This window comes from Gouania willdenowi, chromosome 1, assembly GCF_900634775.1.
Source record: "Gouania willdenowi chromosome 1, fGouWil2.1, whole genome shotgun sequence".
Taxonomy (NCBI): Eukaryota; Metazoa; Chordata; class Actinopteri; order Blenniiformes; family Gobiesocidae; genus Gouania; species Gouania willdenowi.
The window spans coordinates 34,351,363-34,377,420 of NC_041044.1; the positions used below are offsets into that span (position 1 = coordinate 34,351,363).

General features: G+C 36.6%; 1 protein-coding gene across 1 annotated transcript in view; it reads left to right on the forward strand.

The window, feature by feature from the left end:
* The window catches only part of helz (helicase with zinc finger), a 63,882-nt gene that overhangs the window by 799 nt on the left and 37,025 nt on the right, over positions 1-26,058 (forward strand). The window contains exons 2-14 of the mRNA XM_028462884.1: positions 14,230-14,475; positions 15,920-15,956; positions 17,063-17,187; positions 17,549-17,605; positions 17,851-17,899; positions 18,474-18,549; positions 19,502-19,700; positions 20,392-20,499; positions 20,626-20,767; positions 22,656-22,811; positions 22,985-23,255; positions 24,970-25,096; positions 25,226-25,438. Coding sequence (XP_028318685.1) covers positions 14,248-14,475; positions 15,920-15,956; positions 17,063-17,187; positions 17,549-17,605; positions 17,851-17,899; positions 18,474-18,549; positions 19,502-19,700; positions 20,392-20,499; positions 20,626-20,767; positions 22,656-22,811; positions 22,985-23,255; positions 24,970-25,096; positions 25,226-25,438 — 1,788 coding nt within the window. The 5' untranslated portion in view covers positions 14,230-14,247. The remainder of the gene's footprint in view (positions 1-14,229; positions 14,476-15,919; positions 15,957-17,062; positions 17,188-17,548; positions 17,606-17,850; positions 17,900-18,473; positions 18,550-19,501; positions 19,701-20,391; positions 20,500-20,625; positions 20,768-22,655; positions 22,812-22,984; positions 23,256-24,969; positions 25,097-25,225; positions 25,439-26,058) is intronic.

Genomic DNA, 26,058 nt, shown 5'->3' on the forward strand with positions numbered 1-26,058 from the left:
CATTTACGCATTTATTTGTACAGCAAGTTAATTTTGAGTGAGGACAGAAATATTCTATGGGCTGGGAAAAAAAAGTAGCAATATAATATATTACAAAATATAGTAGGGCTGCGCGATTGTGGCTATCTATAAAGCAATTAATCTCTGTGTGTTTTTCAAATATCTCTGTGAATCTAGTAATTATAATTTCGATTATTTTGACCAATGTTTTAATCACAATTGTTCGCCCTGTTAAGGAAAACAGTATTTTCATTTAACTACTTTTTAACAAACAATATGTAAACAGATCAGAGTGCAAAAGAAACTAGTGAAGTGAAGGATTTGTAAATGTTTTGGGTGTCTTTTTGGGATCGTAAACTGTTGCCTTCAACATTGTCTTGTACGTGTGTTGCAAATTAAAATAAAAAATATTTATATACATAAGAAAAAGGTTAATTTAATCGTGGCAACCCCCCCTTCTTTTTATTGATTATATTTTGTCCGGACTCGTATGATATGTAGTTGCACGATACCCACGGTACCTTGTTTTGCCAAATTGTAACGGTTCCTACTATACTAGAAGTTCTACACGATGGTACTACCATGGATTACTATCCTACCGGTGCCTTTTTCCGCTACTTAGCGGCTGCCTCTACTCTCCTCCCGGCTTGTCACTGCACAGTCTTAAGCTCACTGCACGCTCCTCACTTGAAAACAATCCAACATGGCAACCACTGCAACCGAACTTCACAGCTGCTGAATGATTGGCTGTTTGCCTGTTACTGGTGACGTCCGGAGGTATGATCGGCTGTTTCCGCATGCTTGGTCTGCCCGTCTGTTAGCTGATTGGCTGTTCGTGTGTTTCTCCCTGCAAGAACCAACTCCATGAAGACAGCTCCACTTTGATAGAAATTAGGTTCAAAGCAATCAACAAACTAAAGTTCTGTCTCGCCTGGACGCATGCACGGCTTACAGTCACAAACACAAGACAACACATGGAAGAAGCACCGGGCCCGAGCGGCGAGTCTGACTCGGCGGCGGCATCAGTGGCACCATTAATTTTGCTAAATAAAACAAGCTCCACAAAAGTCCCATTTGGAACTATTTTGGCTTTAAACAAGGCAGAGACGACAGAGCAATAGGAGATCCACTGTGTAGGTGCTGCCACCAGCTATAGGAGCTGAAGGAGGGATCACATCCAGTCTCATAAAATACCAGTGACGTCCCCCAGAAAATGCATACAAATATAGTTTTCTCAGGGAATCCTCCATGGTTTATTATATAGGAGAAGTAGCATTATTGTCAAATAGATTTGTTTAAAAAGATCCTAAGTTGATTATTTATAATGAACATAAATTGATGTACATAGGAAACTGAAGGATTATTTTTTAATTTTTCAACGATATCAATTCTTCTTTTGATTGTTTTTTTTATTGATTATATGCTTTTGTTCATGTACTTTTATCATGCACCAAACAACACTATCAGTAATAAGTATTTCTAACTTGTGCAAATACATTACAGTTCATAAAAATAATAATAGTAAAAAAAAGGCTTCAGTATTGCAATATTACCTGGAACCTTGATACTTTGTCTGGCATAGTATTGTGGTTAATCATTTTGGTATTGTGACAACCCTAGTATGATATAAGTTGTATGTTGTCTGACTGTACCTGGAGAGAAATATTAGGTTGTGTTTTGCTGCTGTTGGAGATTGTTTTTGTTGTCTTTGCCTCAGCTTGTATCCTTAGTTTTCTTTCCAGAAAGACAAATGTGCTGAGACGTGTCCCTCAGGATGCTCTACGTCTTCTGCAGTTGATGTCAAGAGAAATAAGCAAAAACCATTTCAAAGCTGTACCAATTTCTTCTAACCAGATTATGCTAAAGTAGAGGTAAAGTCTGAATGCTTGACTTTAATAAAGAAGTGGGTAACCTCTTTGGTTACGGCAATAGGGCAGTTTGCTTGTAAGCATTATCTACAGGATTTCTTTTTCTCCAGCAGAGAAACAGCACTATGATAGTAGTTTTCGTATGACATCACCAATTTATGTGGGACAGTCGTCTGCCATATCGGAACACAAAACCAGTGTTGCTGTGTTAATGTATTTATCGAAATAAGTTGCGCAAAAATGCTGTTTTCCTCTTTTTTTGGGAGTGATTAACCTACCATTAAAAAGGAAAAAAAAATATTACCGTATTTTCTGACCTATTGAACGCACTGCTGTGTTGGCAGCATTCTAATAATATTTTAGCAATTTTCCAAGAAAGACAGCTCCGTGATATAGGCTTCACCTATTGGCTGATGACGTTGCCCTTCAAACGACTCGACCAGTCAGAACGGGGTAATAGGCGGGCTGCTATACTCTGGTTAACAGAGGTTTCCATGTATTCTGATCAGTTTCAACAGACAAGTTTCCGTCTCTACATTAAGTCTCATCCTCACAGTCCTGCGTTTACATATCAGTCCATTTACAGCTTTTTCTGGTCAGTTTTTACTGGAAGCAGACTGATATTCCGCTCTGTCCACTCCCCGTGCACCATCTGTCATTACATTGGTCACGTCGATCGGACTCTGAGTCAGAAAACGGACACGACCGCTTCTGAACAAACGTAAAGTGGTTATAAGTTATTTGGCAACTTTATGCTGTTCATTCATTCTTTCTGTCATTAACTTGCTGGTTTTTACTTAATCCGGAGTGTTTCCATCAGATGCTCAGCCAACAGTGAGATAAGGAACATTTGGTGGCAAAATTTATTCTTTAAACATTCTTTGTTTGTGAAAGTGCTGTAGGATTTCATTACCATTATTAGTTATTACCGATTCCACAAAAGAGGATACATGGTTTGGTTGTGTATATAGGTGTCATATCATATCATGTTTAATATTTCAAGCAGGTCAAACTATTTTTATCAACCATCTATAGTCATCATGTGTTTTTCTTTGTTTGTGGTTTTAGCTAAGAAGCATGCACACACTTACACAGAAAACCTGGAAGACAAAAGATCAAAAAAGAACATACCAATTTCTGTAAAATATTTAGGAAAATACAATATTGAGAAGGAAAAAAAACATCAGGATCAACATTATGTGACACAGTAAGATGATTAAGCAGTTACATGAAATTGTATTGTAGATGAGATACATTTAACATAAAAGGCATAACAAGAAAGAAGTCAAATGCAAGTATGCAAAGATATGTGTAATTTTAAAAGACACATCTGGTGTTTGGAAAGAGGAAAATACAATAACACATTTAAACCTTTAATTCAAGCCGCTAGCCAAATTCCAAACTTAATGTTTTAAAATTACAAGGCTTGCAGTTTCTGCAGAATGCATTAGCCAAAAGTCTTCTTTCAACTCTGCGAGACAGTTGGAAGAACCAAATGATCTGTAATATAGTCTCGGGGAAACCCATTCTGTGCTTTTGTCAACTGATAAAATAAACTTAAAACCAATTTAAAACAAGCTATGATGTAAACAAAGGGTTTTGTCAAATGTGAGTCATCAAATTCTGCCTCGGGCATCAAATTTTCTGTGTTTACAGACAACAGAAGGAAATCGTGGAATTAACCTCCTGAAATGGAAATAGTTATGAGATATAACAAACCTACCCACACCTACATGTTTTGGGAGAATATCACACATTTTCTACCATATTGTATCTACTAAATGGGTGGTTAAATGTGCAGCAACTATTTGGAAGAAATACACACACAGACTTGTCTTATAGCACACAAAATCTTTTGAATCTCAAGATTTTGCGGGATTCGATTGTGCTGTTTCGACTGCTGAAGCTTTACTTAATCCCTATTGTATATTTTGGCATGATTTTGAGATGTGGGAAAACCGATAAACCTAATATAAAGCAGAAATGTGTACACCTGGTAACAGAATTTGGGAAAATAGCATATTTCACTTTGCCAACCTACCATCACAGACCTACCAATCTAAGCAAGATTTGCTGTATTTTAGGCAACCTCAGGAAAAGACTTATGTTTGCTCTATTTCCTGCTGTGGAAATAGATTTATTTTGTAGATTGTTAATTACCAGTGCAGTGTATTAACCTCTGTGGCACTCTATGTAATACATGGTTTTGTGGATAATACATATAATTGATGGCTGCATAATTGTTGTAAGAAGCTACGTACGTAGTTTGACGTGTGTTTCTGTGTGTCTGTCTGCCAGCATGCTCTCTACATGCAGCTTTAGGGTTACAGACCTTTAGAACGGTTTACCAGTAACAAATCAGTGGGTATACTAATGCTGGGCAATATATTGATATTTTATTTTATATCGATATATTTATAAGCACAATACCACACGGGAAAATATCATTTATATTGATATAGTTCATTTTGCGTTAAAATAGCAATACATTTTTTTTCCTATTGGCCGCAAATCTGCACCTATTTCTCTCCCTTTCCCGTGTCCATGTTTCACACACACAGCCACTATGATCTGCCTCCCTCGCGCTAACGAACAACCGTCACACTGCACATTTATTGTGTGCAGGGGAAGCTCAAACACAGCTTATATGTCGTTTCAGATGGGACGGGAACTGAAAAGTAACATAAAATTCTGTTTATGCACTCAGTACAAATCAGGAAGAAGGCAGGGCTAAACTCTAACCTTACATTGCTGTGGCTTTTAAAGGGACAGTCCTCAGAAGGCGATCATTACAGTGCGCGTGTCTGTGTGCACGACTGCGTGCAACATTTTAGTAGTGGTAACTGTTTATATATTCTGTATGCCACTTTTTATAATAGTATCTGATAAATTCACAATTGTCAGTAATAAATAATTTATAGTTAATTATAATAATAATAATAAAAAGAAACGTACAGCACTTTGGTTAGCTGAAGTTGTTTTTTGAAATGTGCACAAATGCAAGTAATTTGTTTTTTTAAATTTTGATATTATTCTCTACACCTGTGTTAGTAAATGTCCCTGTGTGACATTTGGCATGTGGTTTTAACTGCCTTACCTTATTTTAAGGGTTTGCCTTAAAAAAGAAACTAACATGTATGCTATGCTATAATAGTTGGAGGAAACCCCAATTACACCACAGAGAAAACATCAAAATATATTGAGTGTTGCCATTCTGGTTCGATTGTATGCATGAAAGCATCATCTCAAGGCAAGGACAATATATCGAGATATAGCTTGAAAATATTGAGATACTTAAAAAAAAAAAAAAAAAAAAAGTAATATCGCCCAGTCCTAGGAGATATTTTATTTAGTGTAGTTTAGTTGTTTTGTAAACTAGATGGCTTTTTAGTGCAGCTGTAACCACTTTGTAGGTCAGTTGTAAGACTAAAGTAAAATCTGGTTGTTTACAGAGATGCACTGTTCCCTTGTAGTTGCAGTAGTAGCTAACAGCATTGCCTATAGCGAGAAGTGGAGACGCACCAAAATGAAAATTTTTGGCCAAAAGTGGAAGTGAGAAAGCAAAAAAAAAAGCCGAAACACTGGGAATTACCTGAATTAATATTACTGCTTCAAATAATAAATCAATATATCAAAAATATTTAGCACTGACATTCCAACAATGCACAAAATTAAAAAAAACAAAAACAAGTGAAAATACAAAATGGAAAGTTTGACCCCACTCATGTATATCATCCATCTATCATCTTCTTCCACGTTAATGGAATCGACCAAATCCACTGTTGGAAATTGACATAATGTGAATGAAAGGCGTCATCGTGAGACAAAGAACTTTTCTCTGGGGAAATGTTTCCAAGGACCGCTAATTCGGTGTGCAGCCCTCGCGGTCCCAAGCTTAACATGATTCTGAAGTGTCCTCCCGAAAACACCTTCTAAACTGCCAAAAAACTATGCAACTCATCACTCACTCCAAAATACAGAGACGACCAGTACTCGCTTAACTTTAAAGTGTCTGCGAAGCTCCGCCTGTTTCTCACTAAGCGCTAGGGAAAACGTGAGCAGCCTTTGTCAGTTTCACCTACTCAGAGCATTTGAACAGCACATCTCATCAGTGCTACATAAGATCTGTGGGAAAAAAGTTGGCTTTTGTTGTGGACGAGACCGCCGATGCCAGGGAGCGTCTTAAACATCATAGGTTAATGAGAACTTGATAGCGTCTAATACTGTAAAATATTCTAACCCCTTCGTGAAATGACTGATGCATCCTTGCGTCCATTTGTTTTTGTTTAGCCATTAAGGTCTGGAATGATGTCATCAGAATAATTTAAATTAGGTTGATTTAAATTAAGTCAAAACTTGATCAATAAACCTGCTCAGTCAGTAAAACATTCATCCCTGTGGGGGAAATTGGCTCACATCAATGCTGCTCTCATATATCTTTATATGACATATAAATAATTAAAAAAGAGCAGTCCGAATAATTCATGTCACTACAACTTATATCTACCATTTAATTGTAACTTACACATGGTTTTAAATAACATTTTTATCTTGACATACATTTTTATTTAATTGTGTTTTCCTTGCAGGAGAAGACCAATAGTGTCTGAAAAAAGTGACGGAATATTCCTAAAATTTAAAGAAATTAATGTGGAAAAAATGGAATTTGGAAAAAAAATAAAATTGATTTCATAGAGCACTACATTATGTCCAGTGTTTTTTGTGAAGAGTATCTTGTCTGCTTTATCACAGTAAAGTCTGCTTCTCTTCTCATTGAGAACATGAGCTGCAGCAATGAAGTGTCTCTCAGGGTTAGCGCTCTGCTTTAGCGTGTCTCAGTGCAGCATGGATCATTTCTTATGCGTGCTGCTTTATTTCCACATCTAAGTAATGATCTCCATAACACTGAGTACCTGATGATGTATTGCTGTTCTAACAAACATTTGCCAAGAAATGGAAGAGTCATCATGTGTTAATCATCAGTCCATTCAGACCAAGTCCTGGACTATCCTGATGACATCGTGGTTTAGCCTAAAAATGTCAAGATAATGGTTTTAAGCCATGTCGTGCAGGCCTACATGTAGGCTGTTATTAACCAATACTAGTAAGTATGTATTGCTTTAGAAAAGTAGGAGGTTCAGTAGCTTTTTCATGAATGGCCAAATTAGGTTGTGTTTGAAGGTGGGACGTCAGGGACATTTAGGTTTGTTATGAAATGTGTGATAACTATTTTCATATATTTTGGTTTTTAGCAAGGACACTGAAGGGAGTTGAACCCCATCTATTCCGATTCCAGTTTGTTGTCCTCGCGGATCAGGATCTCCTCAGACCAGAACAGACTCAGTCCGGACTCGTTTAGTGTCATTAACACTTACATGACTTACATGTTGATGTTACTGGCTCTTCTTTAACTTTCATATTTTTATCTAATCTAATTTTGCACTGAGTGAGTTTCTTCTGTTATCCTGCTTTGCTGCTGTAACACTGTAAATTTCTCCATTGCGAGATGAATAAAGGATTATCTTAATCTTAATCCACAACAGTCAGTTTAGATGGGAATTTGTAAAGCATTTAGGAAATAATTTATTAACGGTATCATTGAAGTCCAAACAAATTTGACATCGCACACCCTTGAACCAAGCAGCAGCCATGCGCACTTTGTGCAAGCAACAGTCACTGTTGAGGTACGACTGATGACATCATCACTGTAGAGGAAGGATCAGTGTTTCAATTTTTTAAATGTTCTGACTGATGATGTCATCACTGTAGAGCTAGGACTGAGTCACTGTAGAGCTAGGACTGATGACATCATCACTTAGTCTGTTGACTCAGGAGGGAGTTCGGGGGTCCAAACAAATTCGACGTTGCACACCCTTGAACCAAGCAGCAGCCATGTTTAAAATAATGAAAATGATAATACATCTTTATTTCAGACTTAGGGAGATCCATATCACAATAAAAAATGACACCACAGTAGAGGGCATCATAAAAAAGAAGATCCAGTGCTATCCGCTGTCCTCAGTGTCTAACATACAGGAAAGTTTGCAAATGGTTCCACAGTCTGGAAGAAAATCTGACAGAACTGCCCACAGCGTTTGCAAAAACAGTAATTATGTTGTTTTCTGACTCTGATATCCTACACATACTGTAAATCTATACATCAGGTTTTTTCAAACAGCAGGGCAGGTCAGTATACCTGGCTTGACATGGAACTTACCACAGCCTCATGCTGTCATTATTGGTCACTGTGAGTTTCCTAATACACTGACACCGCAGAAAGGTGTACAGCATGCTTTAAAGAGTCAGATCTTCACAGGTACAGAGCACATGCTGAACTTCTGACACAGCATGTTCACTTGTGCTTACATATTCTAGAAAATCCCTAAATCTGCATTTTAAGGATAAAAAAATGGAAACGACAAAGCCTTTTCACACCAACGAATATATGACCCACATCAATAAACTTGAAGCCAGAACCGTCCTCTTCCTCTTCCTTCACTTCCAACTCCTTTCCCGATTCGTTCTCACCTTTACCTGACTTCATCCAGCTTTCCAGGCTGGTTTCAATCGCTCCCTCTTCTTTTGGTGCGCTGCAGCCCGAGGATTGTGCGATTTGTACGGTAGTTTTTAAATGAGATGACGGCAAAGTAGTTCATATATTGTTTGTTCATAGATAGCGAAATGTGTTTCTGAAATGTGTTTGTAAAACTCAGTGAGCATTTATGGCAAACTGCTTTAGAGCGCTTCTGTACATTTTTATTAACTTGCCTTACTGTGATGAGTTGCATAGTGGGGAATCAGCCAGGGCTGTGTAGTGTATAATAAGAAATTAACTTCACAGTAGTAAAGTGTTTCCAGCACAGGCTGCCATGACGGAACATATTCTCTTCACAATGACATCATATCATTTGAATAAACCCTTAAATAGTTAAAGGCTTCCTGGCAGAGCTGCTTTTCCAGCTTTTTATCCACAAATGATACACAATGAATGATGTTGCGTCTGCCTGCAGTAACGACATTTGGGCTCTTCCTTTAGCAACCCGAGTAATTAAGATAAAGATTTGTATTTATGCAAATCCTCGTTAAATTGCAGTCTTTAAAAAGTTTGGGGTGAGTTGAGAATGTGTGTTGTGGAGGATATAAGAGTCGAGCTCAAGCTGGATATGAGGCTCCTATTAGAGCAAGAGGGGCTTCATTAGATTTGTTAACTCTTGCTGGCTATTCATCCACATTCGTCCCAAATTAGGGCTGCACGATTATGGTATGTTAACCAGGTTTAGTTTGATCAATATTGTAATCACAATTATTTATCGTATTAGGGAATAACCTGTGTTTTTAAAGCACTACTTTTAGAAATATGGGGTAACAACTACAAAAGGTCACTACATCATCTCTGTTTATTACAAAAGTGTGCTATAAGAGTTATACATAAAGTTGGTTACATCGATCACACAAACAATCTTTTTTTAAAATCTGGACTTCTGAAGCTCACTGATTTGTAGGGGTGAATATTAGCAATAGTGATCGACCAATTTTTGCGTGTATCGGCATTGCCCAACGAGCAGGTGCTGGAGGTTTGGCGTGTGTGTGTGTGTCCATAATCCTGTTAATAAAATATATCTTCAGTCAGGCCAACTTATTTGTCAAAGCTATTTTCAGGACATAGACGAACAGTTCTCTTTCATAATATTTCATGAGATGTCTCTCTATTTTTTTTACTTGTTCTACATTCCTGTTTTTATTATTGGTTAAATATTTTTTTACTTGGTGTCATTCTACCTCACCTTTGTTCATTTCAATAAATGTTCCTTTTTCTTTTTAAATTGAGACTTGTACTCTTTGTCATCTTCTTTGTGTAATTTTTATGATGTAAATTAAGGGGGCAAAAGTACTATCGGCTCCAAATATCGGCTCAAGAAAATCGGCAATCCATATCGGTCATCGGCTAAGGCTGATGGAAAAAAAATTGGCATCGGTCCTAAAAAACCCATATCGGTCAATCCCTAATTGGCAGGGATGTTGCAATACGATACGTATTGCGATACGTGGGTCACGATATGATATCGCGACATTATACCCAGTTAATATCAAAATTAAACGTAGAAATGAAAAATCACGTTGCTGTATATGTTCATCAGAAGATATTGATCGTTCAGAGGACAAATTGAGTCAACCATTTGCTTCAAACATCCTATTTATTATTAGTGTTTTTGCACATTTTCACAGAAAAAAAGAAAATGTAGTGTTACACACTGCCATCTCAAGTTTCTTTTCAATCAAACTACTGTGTAGAAGTCTCTAAGTAACCGTTACAACATAATGACGGCATTGTAACAACTGAGAACATTAAGGATAAATCACCCTGAGTTACAGACATTGCACAAAAATAAGAAAAAATAATTTATCCTATTGTATCAGTTTAAACACTGATCTGAACAGATGATATGAAAATTAAAATGTCTGTGCATACATAAATACTGCAGGCATTACACACTGCCATCATAACATTAAGTGCATCAAATAACCATTGCAACACATTGAAAGCATTGTAACCGCCACTGAAATATTGCACAAATACACCAAAATATTGATTGAAAAAATCGATTTAAAATCGGCACCCAAAAAATCGCGGTATATCGTGAAATCTATTTTTTTTTTTTTTTTTTTCACACACCTACTGATTTGGTAAAACTATATACTGTACTGCACTCCTTTTATACAAGGCCTACAATAATGTTTTGCCATGTAACATCCAGAAATTGTTTTGTAAAAATGAAGGGCATAACCTGAGGGGATGCGGTAACTTTAAAGTTCCACGGTGGGATCCACCAGGAAAAGTTGGTGTGTCAGTATGTAGAGGCCTACTCTGGAATGGTTTGGGGAACCATTGCACAACTATTTACATGTTTAAAAAGAAATATAAAGAGAAGATGTTGTCAATGTATGGAAATGAAGGGGAATATTGACTACTGAAAGTGAATTTTGCAGGGAGTATATCTAAATTAAAAAATAAATAAATATATATATATATATATATATATATATATATATATAATAACAAAAGGCAATAACAGTGCTAAAAAGATTGTTGTGCTTTAAGACCCTGAACTACAACAATAGCGGTTATTTTTGTAACTAAAAAATAAATAAATAAAATATAAATAGACTATAAAGGTAAAAGGTGTATCTGGGTGAACAATGTAGGAGGTGTTCTTAGTATGAGAATGACAGGAATATATATATATATATATAAAAATAAAACTGTTACATGTAAGAGCTTAACAATAGATTGTGATATGTTCAAGTACTTACCATTGTTGGTAACATATCCTTTTGTATATATATGTGTATATATCATTATGTGTATGCATATGTATGTTTTTTGCAAGTAAAATGTTTATCTGTTATGTTAACTGTTTTGTGAAAGGAAGCAACCACTGATATGAATTATGACAATTATAGAGGTGGGAACTTATAAGTTTACTTCCTCCCACTCCTTTTCAAGTTTATGTATATATGAAAGTATGTTCATTCGAAGAGTCATGTGTATATGTAATTTACATTTAACTTGGAATAAACAATCAATCAAAAACAAATTGTTTACAGTTTTTATTGCAAAATTGAACTTTAAAATTGAGTTATAATTTTCTTTAAATTAACCGAAGAATGCAACCAAAATTGTGATAACGCTTAAAATTTGATTAATTGTCCAGCCCTATCCCGAATACAACTTTAATTCTTCATTTAAAAAAAAAAGTCAAATTTAGAAGTAATGAGTTGCGGTGTAATAATTGCACCACAAGCATTAAGTTGTTGTTTATGGATCTTGTGTCAGAGAGCCATTTGTGGCCACTGCATATAAGCCAAAAATCTGTGTTACACAGGCCAAGGCCAAAGTGCTTGGATTAAAAATGAAGGATCAGGTAATTGTTGTGGAATTGACAACCTAAATACTTTACCAACTGTCATAACTGAAGCTTCCTTCTGTGAAGCAGTGTTTTATTTTTGATGCACGCCTGTATCTGACACCATAAAGTGACAGTGCCAGGGCTGAAGGCAGGCTGGTGTAATTGGGACTGAAAGTTACCAGGCTATTGGCCAAGGTTGAATTTTTGTGTTGTTCGGTCATGGCGTTCTTTCTCTATCCTCAGCAGTGCTGATTGGTGTGAAAGAGGTGGTGTTGTCTCATGAATTTTCTGACTAAGGTTTCGCTTCACAATGTGGCCTTGTTGAGATTTAAAGTCTTTAAAATAACTGTTAATTAATAAAACATTTTTAAAAAATGCTCACAAATAATGCAAGAGCTCTTGTCAGAGGAGCGAAGGTAAATCAGTTAATATGTCTGATGCGAACCAAGAATTAAAAATAATAATAATAATTTGTCTGAGATGTAAAGCCAAAATAGTTCCAAATGAGACATGTGTGGAGTTTGGCTTTTGGAGCAAAATTAGTGATGCCACTGACGCCGCCGCGTAGCCTAACGATTAATTGTAAGGCAGTTCAAAATCGATTCATAGGTACCACGGTTCACATCAATGCTCTGAAAATTGAATCGCAGTACTTTTTTTAAACAGCAGAGGCTATATATTTATCCTTCCAGAAGCGGACGTGACGGGCGGAATCTGCTACTATTTTCTTTCTGGCCGCCGTTTACTGTTAAACATGCTCATAAATGATTCTTTACTCCTTTAGCACCAAAAGAATATTTGTAATATTACGTGAATGTCTGTAAAAGTAACGTTTTTCTATTAGCTCTGTCTGCTAGCATAGCTTCTCTTCTTCACTGGTGGAATAACCGCATGCCAACCGACTACTGGGTTACCAGCGCCCTCTGCTGGTCTAAACAAATATTTGACGTAAATACAGTAAAAAAGTCCAATTGTTAAGGCACAAAATACATTTTCAGTTGCACTTTTAAAAAGAAAAAGAACTATTCTGCAGTTTTGAATTGTTTACTATAGAACCAGAATTTAAATTAATAGGTTTCTTCATTTGTATTGTTCCATTATTTATTTCATTCAAGATTTATTTTTAGTTAAATTGCATCATTTTGAATAGTTTATCAAGGGATTCATTTGACAATGAAAAATACAAGGAAAATAGTATAGTATTTTCCCCAAAAAAATAAAGGAATATTTTTCAGTCATTTGTCAACATTCCCATTTTGTAAAATAAATCGTGAGAAAATCGTATCGTGAATCGAATCGTATCGGGAGTTGAGTGAATCGTTACATATTAATTATTAATTACTTATAGTGTTGTTTGGTGCATGATAAGAGTACATGAACAAAAGCATATAAGCAATAAAAAAACAATCAAATGAAGAATTGTTGTGGTTGAAAGAAGTTAAAAAATAATCCTTCAGTTTCCTTTGTACATCAATTTATGTTCATTATAAATAATCACCTTAGGATCTTTTTAAACAAATTTATTTGACAAAAATGCTTCTTCTCCAATATAATAAACCATAGAGGATTCCCTGAGAAAACTATATTTGTATGCATTTTCTGGGGGACGTCACTGGTATTTTATGAGATTGGATGTGATCCCTCCTTTGGCTCCTATATCTGGTGGCAGCACCTACACAGTGGATCTCCTATTGCTTTGTCGTCTCTGCCTCGTGTAAAGCCAAAATAGTTCCAAATGGGACTTTTGTGGAGTTTGTTTTATTTAGCAAAATTAATGGTGCCACTGATGCCGCCGCCGCGGCAGACTCGCCGCTCGGGCCCGGTGCTTCTGCCATGTGTTGTTTTGTGTTTGTGACTGTAAGCCGTGCACGCGTCCAGGCGAGACAGAACTTTAGCGTGTTGTTTGTTTTGAAGCAAGTTTCTATCGAAGCGGAGCTGTCTTCATGGAGTTCATTCTTGCCGGCAGAAACACACGAACAGCCAATCAGCTAACAGACGGGCGGACCCAGCATGCGGAAACAGCCGATCATACCTCCGGACGTCACCAGTAACAGGCAAACAGCCAATCATTCAGCAGCTGTGGAGTTTGGTTGCAGTGGTTGCCATGTTGGATTGTTTTCAAGTGAGTCGCGTGCAGTGAGCTTCGACTGCAGTGAAAAGCCGGGAGGAGAGTAGAGGCAGCCGCTACGTAGCAGAAACTGGCACCGGTAGGATAGTAATCCTGGTGTGTTGTGACTTTGAAGCTTATATTATATAAAATGTGAAGACAACACAAGGAAAGAAAAGAGAGAAGAAGAAAAAAAAACAAACTCAAAGGACTACAAATTATTATAGAATGTCATAGGGTGAAAGTTAAACAATTTGGAAAATAACCTCTAAGTACTGTACATGGAAAAGACCGAAATGCTGAAATATTTGTAATAAATCAACTTTGTGTCCTCTCTTGTCTGTAGATGTTTTCTCCCTGAGTCATGGCGGACAGGAGAGCGGAGAAGTCATGTGAAGAAGCTAGCCGATCGTTATCCAGACGGGAGTACGAGGCCGCAGTCAGCCACTGCACCGATGCCTTGCTGGTCCTCGCACCCCAAACCTCAACTGCCAGTGACACTGTCCCACCAAGCCCCCCAGCTCTAGTTGCATCTGCAGGAACCCTCCGTAGCCGTGCCCTGCTCTACCGAATCACTGCGTTTTTGCAGCTGGTGAGGAAAAAGTGTCTTTACAGCTTAAATATCATTTTGACATTCTGGCCAACGTTTTATCAGTCCTTGCATAGACTCTCCTCCTACCCCCCACCATGGACTGTTAATGGCCTCCAGAAAGGGTTCCACAGTCTTCTCAGCAAGCTTAAGAAGCTCAGGAACCGCTTTTTTTATATATACACATTTATTTTATTTAATTCACGGTATTTTTTTTCTTTTTTAGTGAACTTTTTGCGCTTCTTGAATATATACGTTTTCCTTTTTTTTTTTTTTTTTTTTTTTTTTTTTACATTTATTCTTCTACATCATGTTCTACAAAGCCAATGCATTGGAATATTTAATTGTACTGTTTGATGTAAATTGAAATGACAAAAGAGTAGTTTAAGTTTAAGATGGTTCCTTTTTTTCTTATGGATGAAGAAAAAATATGTTTCCCTCCTGTTTTTCTATTTTTTCCCCATTTAATATCGTTGAGGGTCATCATTTTTGACTGATTTTTTTTTTTTTTTTTTTTTTTTTTTTTTTAAGGCTTTGAAGTTGTTTCCATCATAGTTTGGCAGTGGATGTCATATTTAAGCAAAAGTGCAACATGTGCCTCTTCTTTCTTAAAGGTGCCGTCCGCAACTCTCAGATCCCTCCCTCCCCACTGCTCTCTTGCCCTGCCTCCAAACTTTCCAAAGTCCCTCCCTCAGAGGAGCTATCAAGCAAACGTTAGTTCGACAGCAACATCATAGTGATATAACATGCTCTGTTAAAAGCATATTACTGCAGCACTTCTCTCTTTCTCAATGTTCGCACACCAGATTCTAGCAGCAGCAACAACACAGTGTCACTTACAGCACCCACACTGAGGCTGCTGCGCACACACAAACAACAAATGCACTACAGAGTTCTAGTGTAACAATTACAAATCAAACATAATGTAAATCAAGCAGCGGTAATTACCTTTCAAGCAGAAAAGTCACCAATTCCATCTTCTACTCCTCCAGACCATACACTGTAAAAAAGATGGCGCTCCAGCCCGGGAAAGGGGTGGGGCCTGTGAGCATCAGCTGTCAGACAGCCCATCAAACACAATCCTGGCTCTGTTTGGTTCTTTTTGCTTGGTCGCGGTGCATTTTGGCAATCTGCCAAAGGCTACAGGAGCAACAGGGGGACTCAATGAGTCTGTTTTTTTCACACAAACTACTAGTTTCATGTAAAGCTGTCCTTACATAGTGACAGCTTTAGCAAATATGACAAAAAGTCACTTTTATAAGAGTTGCAGACTGCACCTTTAACACTGCGGCTGTTTAGCCAAAAATATGGAAAAATATCCAATGTGACTAAAAGTTATAAAAACAAAGTTTCTCTGTAATACTCTCTGAACACTTGTTTTAAATCATAGGTACATGCAAGTCAAGTGTTTTTGGTTGTTTACAACAGTTTTTGTTTCTACCAACAGAAAAACTATGATGAAGCAGATGATGACTGCAAACATGGTGAGGCAACACAACATTCAGACATACTTTGCCCACTCCTGTACTAAGACTGGGCTCTAGTAACATTTTAGACCAGTTGTTTTGGCTCACGATTTCACAGGAACATTAATATGCACAAATTACAATGAATGTTTATATTGATCAAAGAAATTTGTATATTTATATTGATTAAAAGATATGGAATTGTAACTGAAAAGCTCCCGAGCTACTAACAGATTTGTTGTTGTTGTTTTTAACCTTCTTGTTGTATTTTGTATAAACTTCATAAATGTAAACTTCATTAAAAAGAAATGGCAGTAAACAGCAAATTTTAAATTCCAATGACTGCAACTTTCCCCTAAACAATAACTAACTTAATATGAGAACACTTAAGGAACCAAAACCACAGTAATAGCTCTTTTCTTTCCAACCAATGCTAAAAAAGTTGGAAGTCCAGAAAGAGCAGCAATGTAATGGGATTTTGCCATTATTCCAGTGATGGCAGAAGTTAAAAAGCTACTGGTGTGTACTTTGACCTACATTGACTTGCTGTATTACTGTAGGCAGTGTAATTTATCATTATGGTCAAAAGTGAGAGAATTAAAGCAGATAGATTAAGGGTTTTTTTGGCCTTTTTTTTTGTTTTTTGTTTTTTGCCTAAAGTCTACTTAATGACAATCAGAAATACTTGGACCCTGCGACCCTGAAAAAAGGAACAAGCGCGTCAGAAGATGGATGGATGGAAGGAATGGTTAGAAGCAAATAATTTTTTGGCTTTATTAGTATGACAACCGTAACGATGTGTATTCAGTTATTTCAGTAACGGCTTTACAGTAAAGATTTTTAGTTGGTATATGATAGGGATGTGAATCTTCCAACAACTCACGTTTCGATTCCATTCCGATTCTTGGGGTGACGATTCAATTCAGAACCGATTCTCAATCCAAAACCAATTCTAGATTCACAATCGGTACTCTTAATTAATTAATTACTCTTAATAAGAATTGCGATTCAGACGTGAATCGTTGTTTTTGGGCACCCTTAGTATACAATGTAATGTACAAGTTTTGCAATAGAGAGAAACCAATTCAATCTGTTTCCCTTGTGTATTTGTACCTTTGTCCCAGTCCTGGCTGAAGAAATTGCCAGGGGAGATGGCTCGCTACAGGCTAGCCTGCACTCCATGCTGTTGGATGGCAGCTTGCAAGAAGTGGCAAACATTCTCTCAAAAGCCTTGTATGGAGAGCTAATGGTAAGACTTAATTTGACTGTTTATTACAGGGCTTCTCAAACCACAGTCTGTAAATAGGCACAGATGTGAAGTGAAGACCTAGTTAAAGCAGAACTAAGTGACTTGTGCTTAGCGCTCCCCCCAAAGCTCCCTTTTGGTTATGTTACTGTCATGAAAACACTGCACCCCCCGCCACCTGCCCCACCACACAGCTACATGCGCACATTTGCTCTCCCAAGACCGTAGCAACCGATCACTGAAAAATCCTAATACAACAGTGACAGTAACATAACCAAAAGGGACCTTTAGTAGGAGCACTAAGCGCAAGTTACTTAGTTGTGCTTTAAGTTCAAACATTTTGTTTCCTTTTGTTGTTTTCCAGAATGGTATTGTGGCTAAAGACTTGACCCGATTAAAAATTCTCTTCTCTCAAATTGAGGTAAGTGACACCGGTCTGGTTTTTGTTCTTTTTTCAGAGATCTCTGGTTTTGTTTTTGATTGGTTTACAAATAAATGTAAAACAATGGGTGGACAGGTAGTGCACTAACTCTGCTTTGTTTTTGTTTTTTTGCTTGTTTCTTGACTGATGTTTCTATTAAAATGTTTACACCAAGCTAATAGATCCCATTTTAGATACAAGTTAAATTACTTTTAATATCTTCCTCTGACTTTACTTTTATTTAGTCTTTAAAAAGAGAGATGGCACCAGAGTACACAGATGAGCAAGATGAAGGTGAGAAATCCTAAATCATATCAACATATTTGTATTTTAAATTTAAATGTTCTACTGCACTACTTATCAATGCTCTACTGCACTATTTTCCTTTTATTATTATTATATTTTATTATTATCTTTCTTTTCTATTATTTTCCTTCTTTTATCTTATTTTTTTATTTTTATTTTGTATCTATTTAATTATTTTTTTTATACTATTATTATTATTATTATTATTATTATCATCTTGTTATTTGCACATTCTAGTCTAACTACTGTTTATATTTATACTTATGTTTATACTTATTTTCATCTTTTCTAGCTGATTGTTTATTGTTGAAAATTTTTTGTTTTCACTATTGGAGAGAGCACAGTTGACCGAGTCAAATTCCTCGTGTGTACAACATACACTTGGCGAATAAAGATGATTCTGATTCTGATTCTGATTTTCTCCAGAAAAAGTGCCTAACATGGGGTAACCATGCCTAGCGTATCATATACGTTATTTATTTAACCTTGTATTACTATATGATAAACCACCATTTTATTGGATGATGATGTTAAACTGATATAGATGTTTTTGTGTTAACAGAGGTCCAAGATGGCTGGCAGTTCAGACCTCCACCCAGAGGTGTCACCAGCAGTGAGGAATATACTCTCTGTAAAAGGTAATGCAAAGTATTTATAGACACACTTGATGTGAGGAACAAGACATTACTGAATAAATATGAAGTGACAAATGAAGCTTTTGGGGAGTAAAAAATAGAAGTAATGTGAAAGTGAAAGTGTTTCATAGAGTAGACCATTATTGGTTTTACTCCTATTATCCATCTATATGGCTATGGTTCTCAGTTTATCATCTGAAAAACTTACTTTTGGTCATTTTCACATCATCAAAAGCGTCTTGTTTTCTTATCCAAATGTATCAAAAATATTTGTGTTACCTATATTTAACATGGAGTTTGCTTAAAGACGTTTTCCTTCTAATCCAAGAAGCTTATTGAGTTCTTAACTGAACTGGTTAATCAACATGACGTAGATGGCTGAGAACCTTAAAAAACAAAAAAAAAAAAATCAAAATTGTTGTGCAATTTTATTTTGGGTGTTGCTGGTTCACAAAAGTTAGAAATGTAGCCAATATAATGATGCAGATTTAAACACTTTGTGCACATTTTACCATTTAAACCTTGAGAGTTTTGTCAGAAGTATAAATGAAAAGTATTTTTAACTGTTTTTGAGTCACACCCTGGCTGGCAGATAAGCTGTGTCTTATTATGACTTACTTGTATGGTGATGAAGTTTGATTTTATAACGAAGGTGTCTTTTACTTCGTGCCGCCTTCATAAAATGGTACATTTGGCATGTCTACATAACTTTGCTCTCTTATATTCAATGATTTATAGATTTTATCAGAGATTTCTCTATATATATATTGTCAACAATTACAAAACCTTAACTGCAAACAATGAATGACCACATTTTCAACCTGTAGATTGTATTTTTTACTTAATTGTTGTGATCTCATTAGCATTTTGAAGTGAATAAAATTGTTGCTAGTTGATTTTGGAAGCGCTTTGTTGCACTTTTTCTGAGTGCTTTGCTTTCTGTTACCAACCGTAGGTACTTGGAGCAGGGTCTCTGTCGGTACGGGGCCCAGTGCACATCAGCTCACTCACAGGAGGAGCTGATGGAGTGGCAGAAGCGCTATGCGTCACGCCTCATTCGCCTCAAACAGCAGCAGGAGAGCAAACACTTCACGGAAAACTACATGGAGACCCTCATAGAGAAGTGGATGAACTCGCTTTCCCCAGGGAAAGTGGTGAGTGGCTGTTTGGTGCAGAAAATCACCAGTGGTTTAGGGTTAGAGTAGAATAAAATGGAATACACCTTTATTAATCTCTAGAGGGGAAATTCACATTTGCAGCAACATGGTAAAGCAGAGAGTAAGAACAAAAATAAATATAAATAACATAGGATAATAGTGCAAACAAATGTAGATGTGCATAATTAGAAAAATAACATTAGCAGAAATAAAAACAACAAATTGAGGAATTGGGTTGGGGGTGTGTTTAAGTGTGGTTACAGTTATTTTTAAACAGTCTGATGGCAGTGGTAGATAGCAGCCAAATAGTGCTATAGAGGTGTGCAAGTATCAAAACCATTCTAAAAATGAGTTGCATGTTCCGACCCAGCATGCACCACACTACTTTATTGGGTATTCTTAAAAGGATTGTCCCTCAAATGCTGTTTAATCTTTCAAATTTTGTATCACATTCTATCATGCTGACATGCAATTTTTAGGATTGTCTCTAATAAGAACACATTAACCTGAATAGGATTTCTTTATTGTGGGATTTTAACGTGGCCTACAAAATGCTAAGCATACAACCAAATTAACCAAAGCAACTATTGCAACCTTAAATTCCTCACTCATTTTTCATTTTTGTTTATCTTTTTGGAAAAAGACATAACCAAATTATTTTTGTCTTTTATTTTTCTATCTATTGCAGCTAAGTGACTGTTTAGAAGGAGTAAGTGTTGAGACCAGCTCCAGTCTCTCTGTAACTGTCACCAACAAGAAATCTGCGCACACTTGGGTTTTTTCCTTGTTGTGCAAGGTAGGATCAACTGTTTTATTAATGTCACAATCTGTGTTTTTTATATTTTAAAAATGTTTTTACCTTTTGATAATGAATGTTTTTTTAGATTTCTTAACAGTGCTACCATCTCTCTTGTTTCACCAGCCGCCCCGGAAGCTGTATCGTATCGCTCTGCTTTACGATGCCCACCGACCGCACTTCTCAATCACAGGGGTTTCGACTAGTGACCGGATCAGAGCGGTTCCCAAAGGCTGCCAGGAGTGGACCCTAGTAGAAGAAATAGCAGGTGGGTCACACATTCTGTATATGGGCCTGTTACAACTGAAATACACTACACTCATTTTAATATCATTCAGTAAAAAGAAGCATTAAAAAAATTTGGCCACACGTTAACATTCTGTCACAGAAGTCGATGTGTAGAAAGGTTGTTAGAGCCCGATATGTAACAAGACTTTTTATTTAAAAATAATTTAATAAAATGCTAATAAAAATAATGCATCAATTTTATAAAGTGCCGAGCATGAAATATAATTTATAAAAAAATGCAATAAAAGCCAAAATGTTAAAACTGTTCAATAAGGTAACAAGATGCTGAGCTCAAAACACAAAAACGTGCGTATGATTAGGGTTTGGCACCGAGAACCGGTTCCTAACGTCCGGTTCCAGAACCGTTACGAAGATGTTTGCACTTCGATCCCTAAATGCCCACACTAGTTTGTTTACGCGAGGTTTGTATAAGATGCGTTCAGAACGCGACTGCCGTGTGTGAGTGAGTGTGAGGCTACGGTTTCAGTTTGGACCGCAGAGCGGAAGAGAGATAGGGACTAATCACTGGTAAAAAGCCCAGTAAAACTCTGGAAAACAATCACCAGGAATAAAAAAGTTTTCCCTGGTAAAGATAGTAGCTCTAACAACAGGTAAAATGATAAACTGGTGATATTACAGCCTGTGAATACACATAATACGCATTTACTTCGCCTCCGGTCCTAGGGCCAGTAGTCCGGTGAAGCTTGTTCCGTTGACCGAGGTCAGTGTGTGTGTTTAATAAGGCCGTATGTGTCCGTATGTTTATTACTATAACACAGAACACCACACATGAGAACTGTTTTCACCTTTATTTTGATTGTAGTTTTCAATCAGCAGCTCGACAATAACACACGGTTACAGTTTGGACCGCGGAGCGGAAGAGAGATAGGAACTAATCACCGGTAAAAAGCCCAGTAAAACTCTGGAAAACACTCACCAGTAATAAAAAAAAAGTTTTCCCTAGTAAAGATAGTAGCTCTAACAACAGGTAAAATGATAAACTGGTGATATTACAGCCTGTGAATGCAGTACGGGGATGTATTTACTCTGCCTCCGAGTCCTAGTGCCAATCGACCGGTGAAGCTTGTTCCGCTTACCGATGTCCGTGTGAAAGTCCGCATGTTTATGCCTCCGTCCATCCACTCTTTTCATTATATTCATGTCTTTTAAGGCTCTTATTAAATAGTATCGGCTGTAGTCCGGGCTGCCGCCACGAGCAGAATGACCCAAATAACTGTAACGAGGTCTTATATTAGTTTTTTTTTTTTTTTTAAAGTGGTGGGTTTTTTTTGTGGCTTTAGACTCCAATTACATGTATGTATATATATTCTTATATATATACAGGTTCACAATATAACTATTTTTATAGTTTCTGTTTCCACTGTATCCAGAATAATAATAATAATCTTTTTCAACAAGAACTGTTGATCGATTTGTCACATGACTGCTCCAGGGTTTGTTTGAGTTTATTTTATTTTGTTTCTGCAGCTCTTTGTAGTGTTATTTCAGCAAGTTTCACTTTTACAGTTACAGTTGTGGACCTTTGCAATTGAATACCCTAGTTACATTACTGCAACTAAATTAAACTATATCAACTAAGTGAATTAATAAAAAAAAAAGGCCTGTGTAAAGGCTTTTTCAAATTAAAAAAATTATCCTGTGAAATCTGTGACCTGTTGACCTGCACAACTCAAAGAATTGGAATTGAGAATCGTTTAGAACAGGAATTTAAATTTAGAATTGTTAAAATTCAAATGATGCCCAACCCTATGCATGATACTACACTACATTTTATTACATCACTCTATCTCATCTTTATTTACAGAGCAGTAGAATTGCATTTAAAATGAGCTTTCCTGTTGTTTCAGTAGCAGCAGATAATGGCCTGGATCATTGCATCTACAAGATAGTTGTAGGATTCAGCACCGAGATCTTTGGAACGTTCAGACAAACTATTGTTTTCGACTTCGGCTCTGAACCTGTGCTGATGCAGAGGATCATGGTGGATGCTGCTTCCATTGAAGGTATGAGGCCTTGTTTTTTTTCCACAAATGTGCCCATACTCTGCTATTAACACTAGTTTCACAAAAAAAACACAGTTCAGATAAAGACCCATTTTAGTGTTTGCAATTCTATCACTGTTTTTTTGCATCAGGGTTTACGTGATTTTCTGATATTGATATGCTTGGTTTTGCAGACTTGGAACATCTGATGGCAGCGAGGCAGCAGCTACTGATGACTGCAAAACGTTGGGACCCCTCCTGCAAGACCATCGTAGGATTTACTCCCAATGAGACAATAGCCGACCTGGAGCGCAGCCTCCTCACCCGCTATCAGATCCCTCTGTCAGCCGATCAGCTCTTCACCCAGTCAGTCCTGGACAAAACGCTCACCAAAGACAACTATCAAGCCCGGCTGCACGACCTGCTCTACATCGAGGAGATTGCACAGTATAAAGAAGTTAGCAAGTGAGTTTATGAGTAATTCCCGCTGCTTGTCATTAAAAAATCGTGGTACATTTGAATGACACATCTGACATATATGAAATATGGTAATATTTATATGCTGAAAGAACAAATGTTTGATAATCTAAAATGAGCAAACAAGATGGGGACATTTAATTCCAGAGACTATTGCTCAGCAATGCCTATTTACTATTTTTCCATCTCTTAGATTATGGGCTGAGGTTGAAAGAACATTTGATGATTTGAAATTTCAACCCACCACTAGGTGTCAGCCTTGACTTGTAGTTTAGCTTTTGTTAGAGCACTACGTAATACACAAGCAGGGTGAGTGTAAAATAATAACAGTAATAATTTTAAACATACCTTTTATTTTGCAATTACCCACAGGTTGTAGCCCTTCAATAAATGTTTTTACCAGCTGCTTACATGTTTATTTAGATCCATTATTTACTAGTTAAAGGGCATTTTGTCTGATTTAATTTCTTTCAAAATTCTTTTCAAGCTGTGGGTTGTTTAAAAAGTATCTAGTCTCAGGACACGCAGCATATATCGACTGTGTAAGTAAGTGAATAATAATAATAATCTCTGGTGAAAAATAAATGTATGATTAATCCTGATTTTTTTTTTTTATCGATTTATTTCCAAAAATCAGAAGAAAAAAAAATTAAATTGTGATGAAACACAATGACTCCTGCTAATTTGGATATTTTAAGTACACTGTGCAAAATTGAATGTGCTGTGAGGTAGAACACAAAAGAGACGTAAAATAATTTATCACCTTACCATTTTTAAATAGATTAATAATCAGTGGTAATCGTTATTTATCGAAAATTGGTTTGTAATCCAATCGAGATTTCAGTAATCTGAATGGATTTGAATCTGATTAACCACCCCTAATCTCTATGGGTTTGAGTCTGCTCATAAATAATTCATTAGTCTCCTGCTGGAAACCCATTCGCACTGTGGCAGATTCAGTTTCTGCTGGTGGTTTCCAGTCAAATGTGCACCAACTGGGATTCCAACGTTTTAGATACTAGATATGAACATGAAAGTCATAAAAGTTTCAAAGATTTTCTAAACTCTTCAATGTAGGTTTTTGGCTTTAAAAGAGTGATTTAAAAACATTTTAACAGAAAGCTCTCTTTATATACATGTAAGAAAAACTAGTGGAAACACTAACAATTCTTTAGTCGCATAACTAAACGTTTACAAATGAATTTTGTGTGTGTGCGTGCGTGCGTGTGTGTGTGGAATATTCTTTGCATGTCAATTATTTACAAATTCTTACTTGCAATTTCATCATTTCAAATCCAGTAGAGCCTGAAGAGCCCACGTTGAACAATCCAGATTCAAACAAACTTTTTCTGTCAGAGTCCCAAAAATATGTGCATAGATTATCTTAAGGCTAGCTTTTTTTTTCTCTTAAAGGCTATTCTGATTGAAGGATTTTGTTTACTTTTTAGTGGTTTGCTGGCTGGTTTGTTTTATGTTAGTTTTTCATATTTACAAAAGTTAAAGAACGTTTTTTATTTTTAAATTCTCGGAATTCATGTCCAAATATGTTCCAGTAGTGCAACCCACTGCGATCTCAGGCAGCTTCTGAGTTAAAAAGTCCTGTCTCACTTGTAATGTATCAATGTATGACTGTAATGTTTTTCTACATACTGAGAATAACAGATTTTGGATGTGCATGACATCTGTGGTCTTCATCCTCCAGGTTTAACATCAAAGTGAACTTGCAGCTGGTCAACAGCTTTATGCTGACTGGCATATCTGTTGGGGCCAAGTATGCCCAGAATGGACAGCTTTTTGCACGTTTCAGACTGACTGAAACACTTTCTGAGGTAAAAAAAAAAGAAAAAAAGAAAAGCAAAACACTAATTGAACTAAAATGAAGATTTAGTATGACTTTGCATCCAAAGACAGCATTTCCTATTGCTTTTTTCATAACTTTATTTGTTTTTCTTGGTCAGGACACACTGGCAGGGCGTCTGGTGATGACTAAGGTACATTCAGTTCTGCTGTTGCCATTGGGTCGAGAGGGGATGAGCAGTCATCCTCCTCCAGGGGTCAAAGAGCGCGTTTACGAGGCTGTGATTGAGGAGAAGACCAAGGACTACATCTTTCTAAGGATCTGCAAAGACTGCTGTGATGAGCTGGGACTGCTGCCTGACAGAGAATTACCGGTAATGGCTGTGCCACATGTGTTCAAAAGCATGTCACTCTCCTATCCACTTAAATGCTTTAAGTGTACATAGTTTACCCATATAAGAAATTATATATAATTGGAACTTTAGAATTAAATAGTGCCACTTAAATAATCAAATCACTACCAAGTATGACTTAAAGAAAATGTTTATCATTTTGGCTATAATTGTACAGCTCTAGAACACAGTGATTAATCACAATTTCTTTGCTCAATATTATAATCACAATTATTTATCATGTTAGGGAAAAATCTGTATTTCTTTTGCACTACTTTAAAAAAAACAATATATGAACAGTTTACGTTGCAAAATGAAACTTAAAATCTAAATTATACCAAAAAATGAAATTAACCCAAGAATTAAAACTGTACCAAGGGTTAATTGAATAAATACACTATTACAGTGCTTTTACAAAATGCAACTCATTGGAAATGATTACAGCTCACAGCTCTCATCAATCCACCAAATTACTCAAAGCTTTCACTGACTAATGGTTGAGAAAGATATGCAGAGTAGAGGTGTCCGATATCAGCCAGAAAACAAATATCAGATTTTATCGGACTGCATCTAAAATCACCGATATAAGCACTCCGATGACA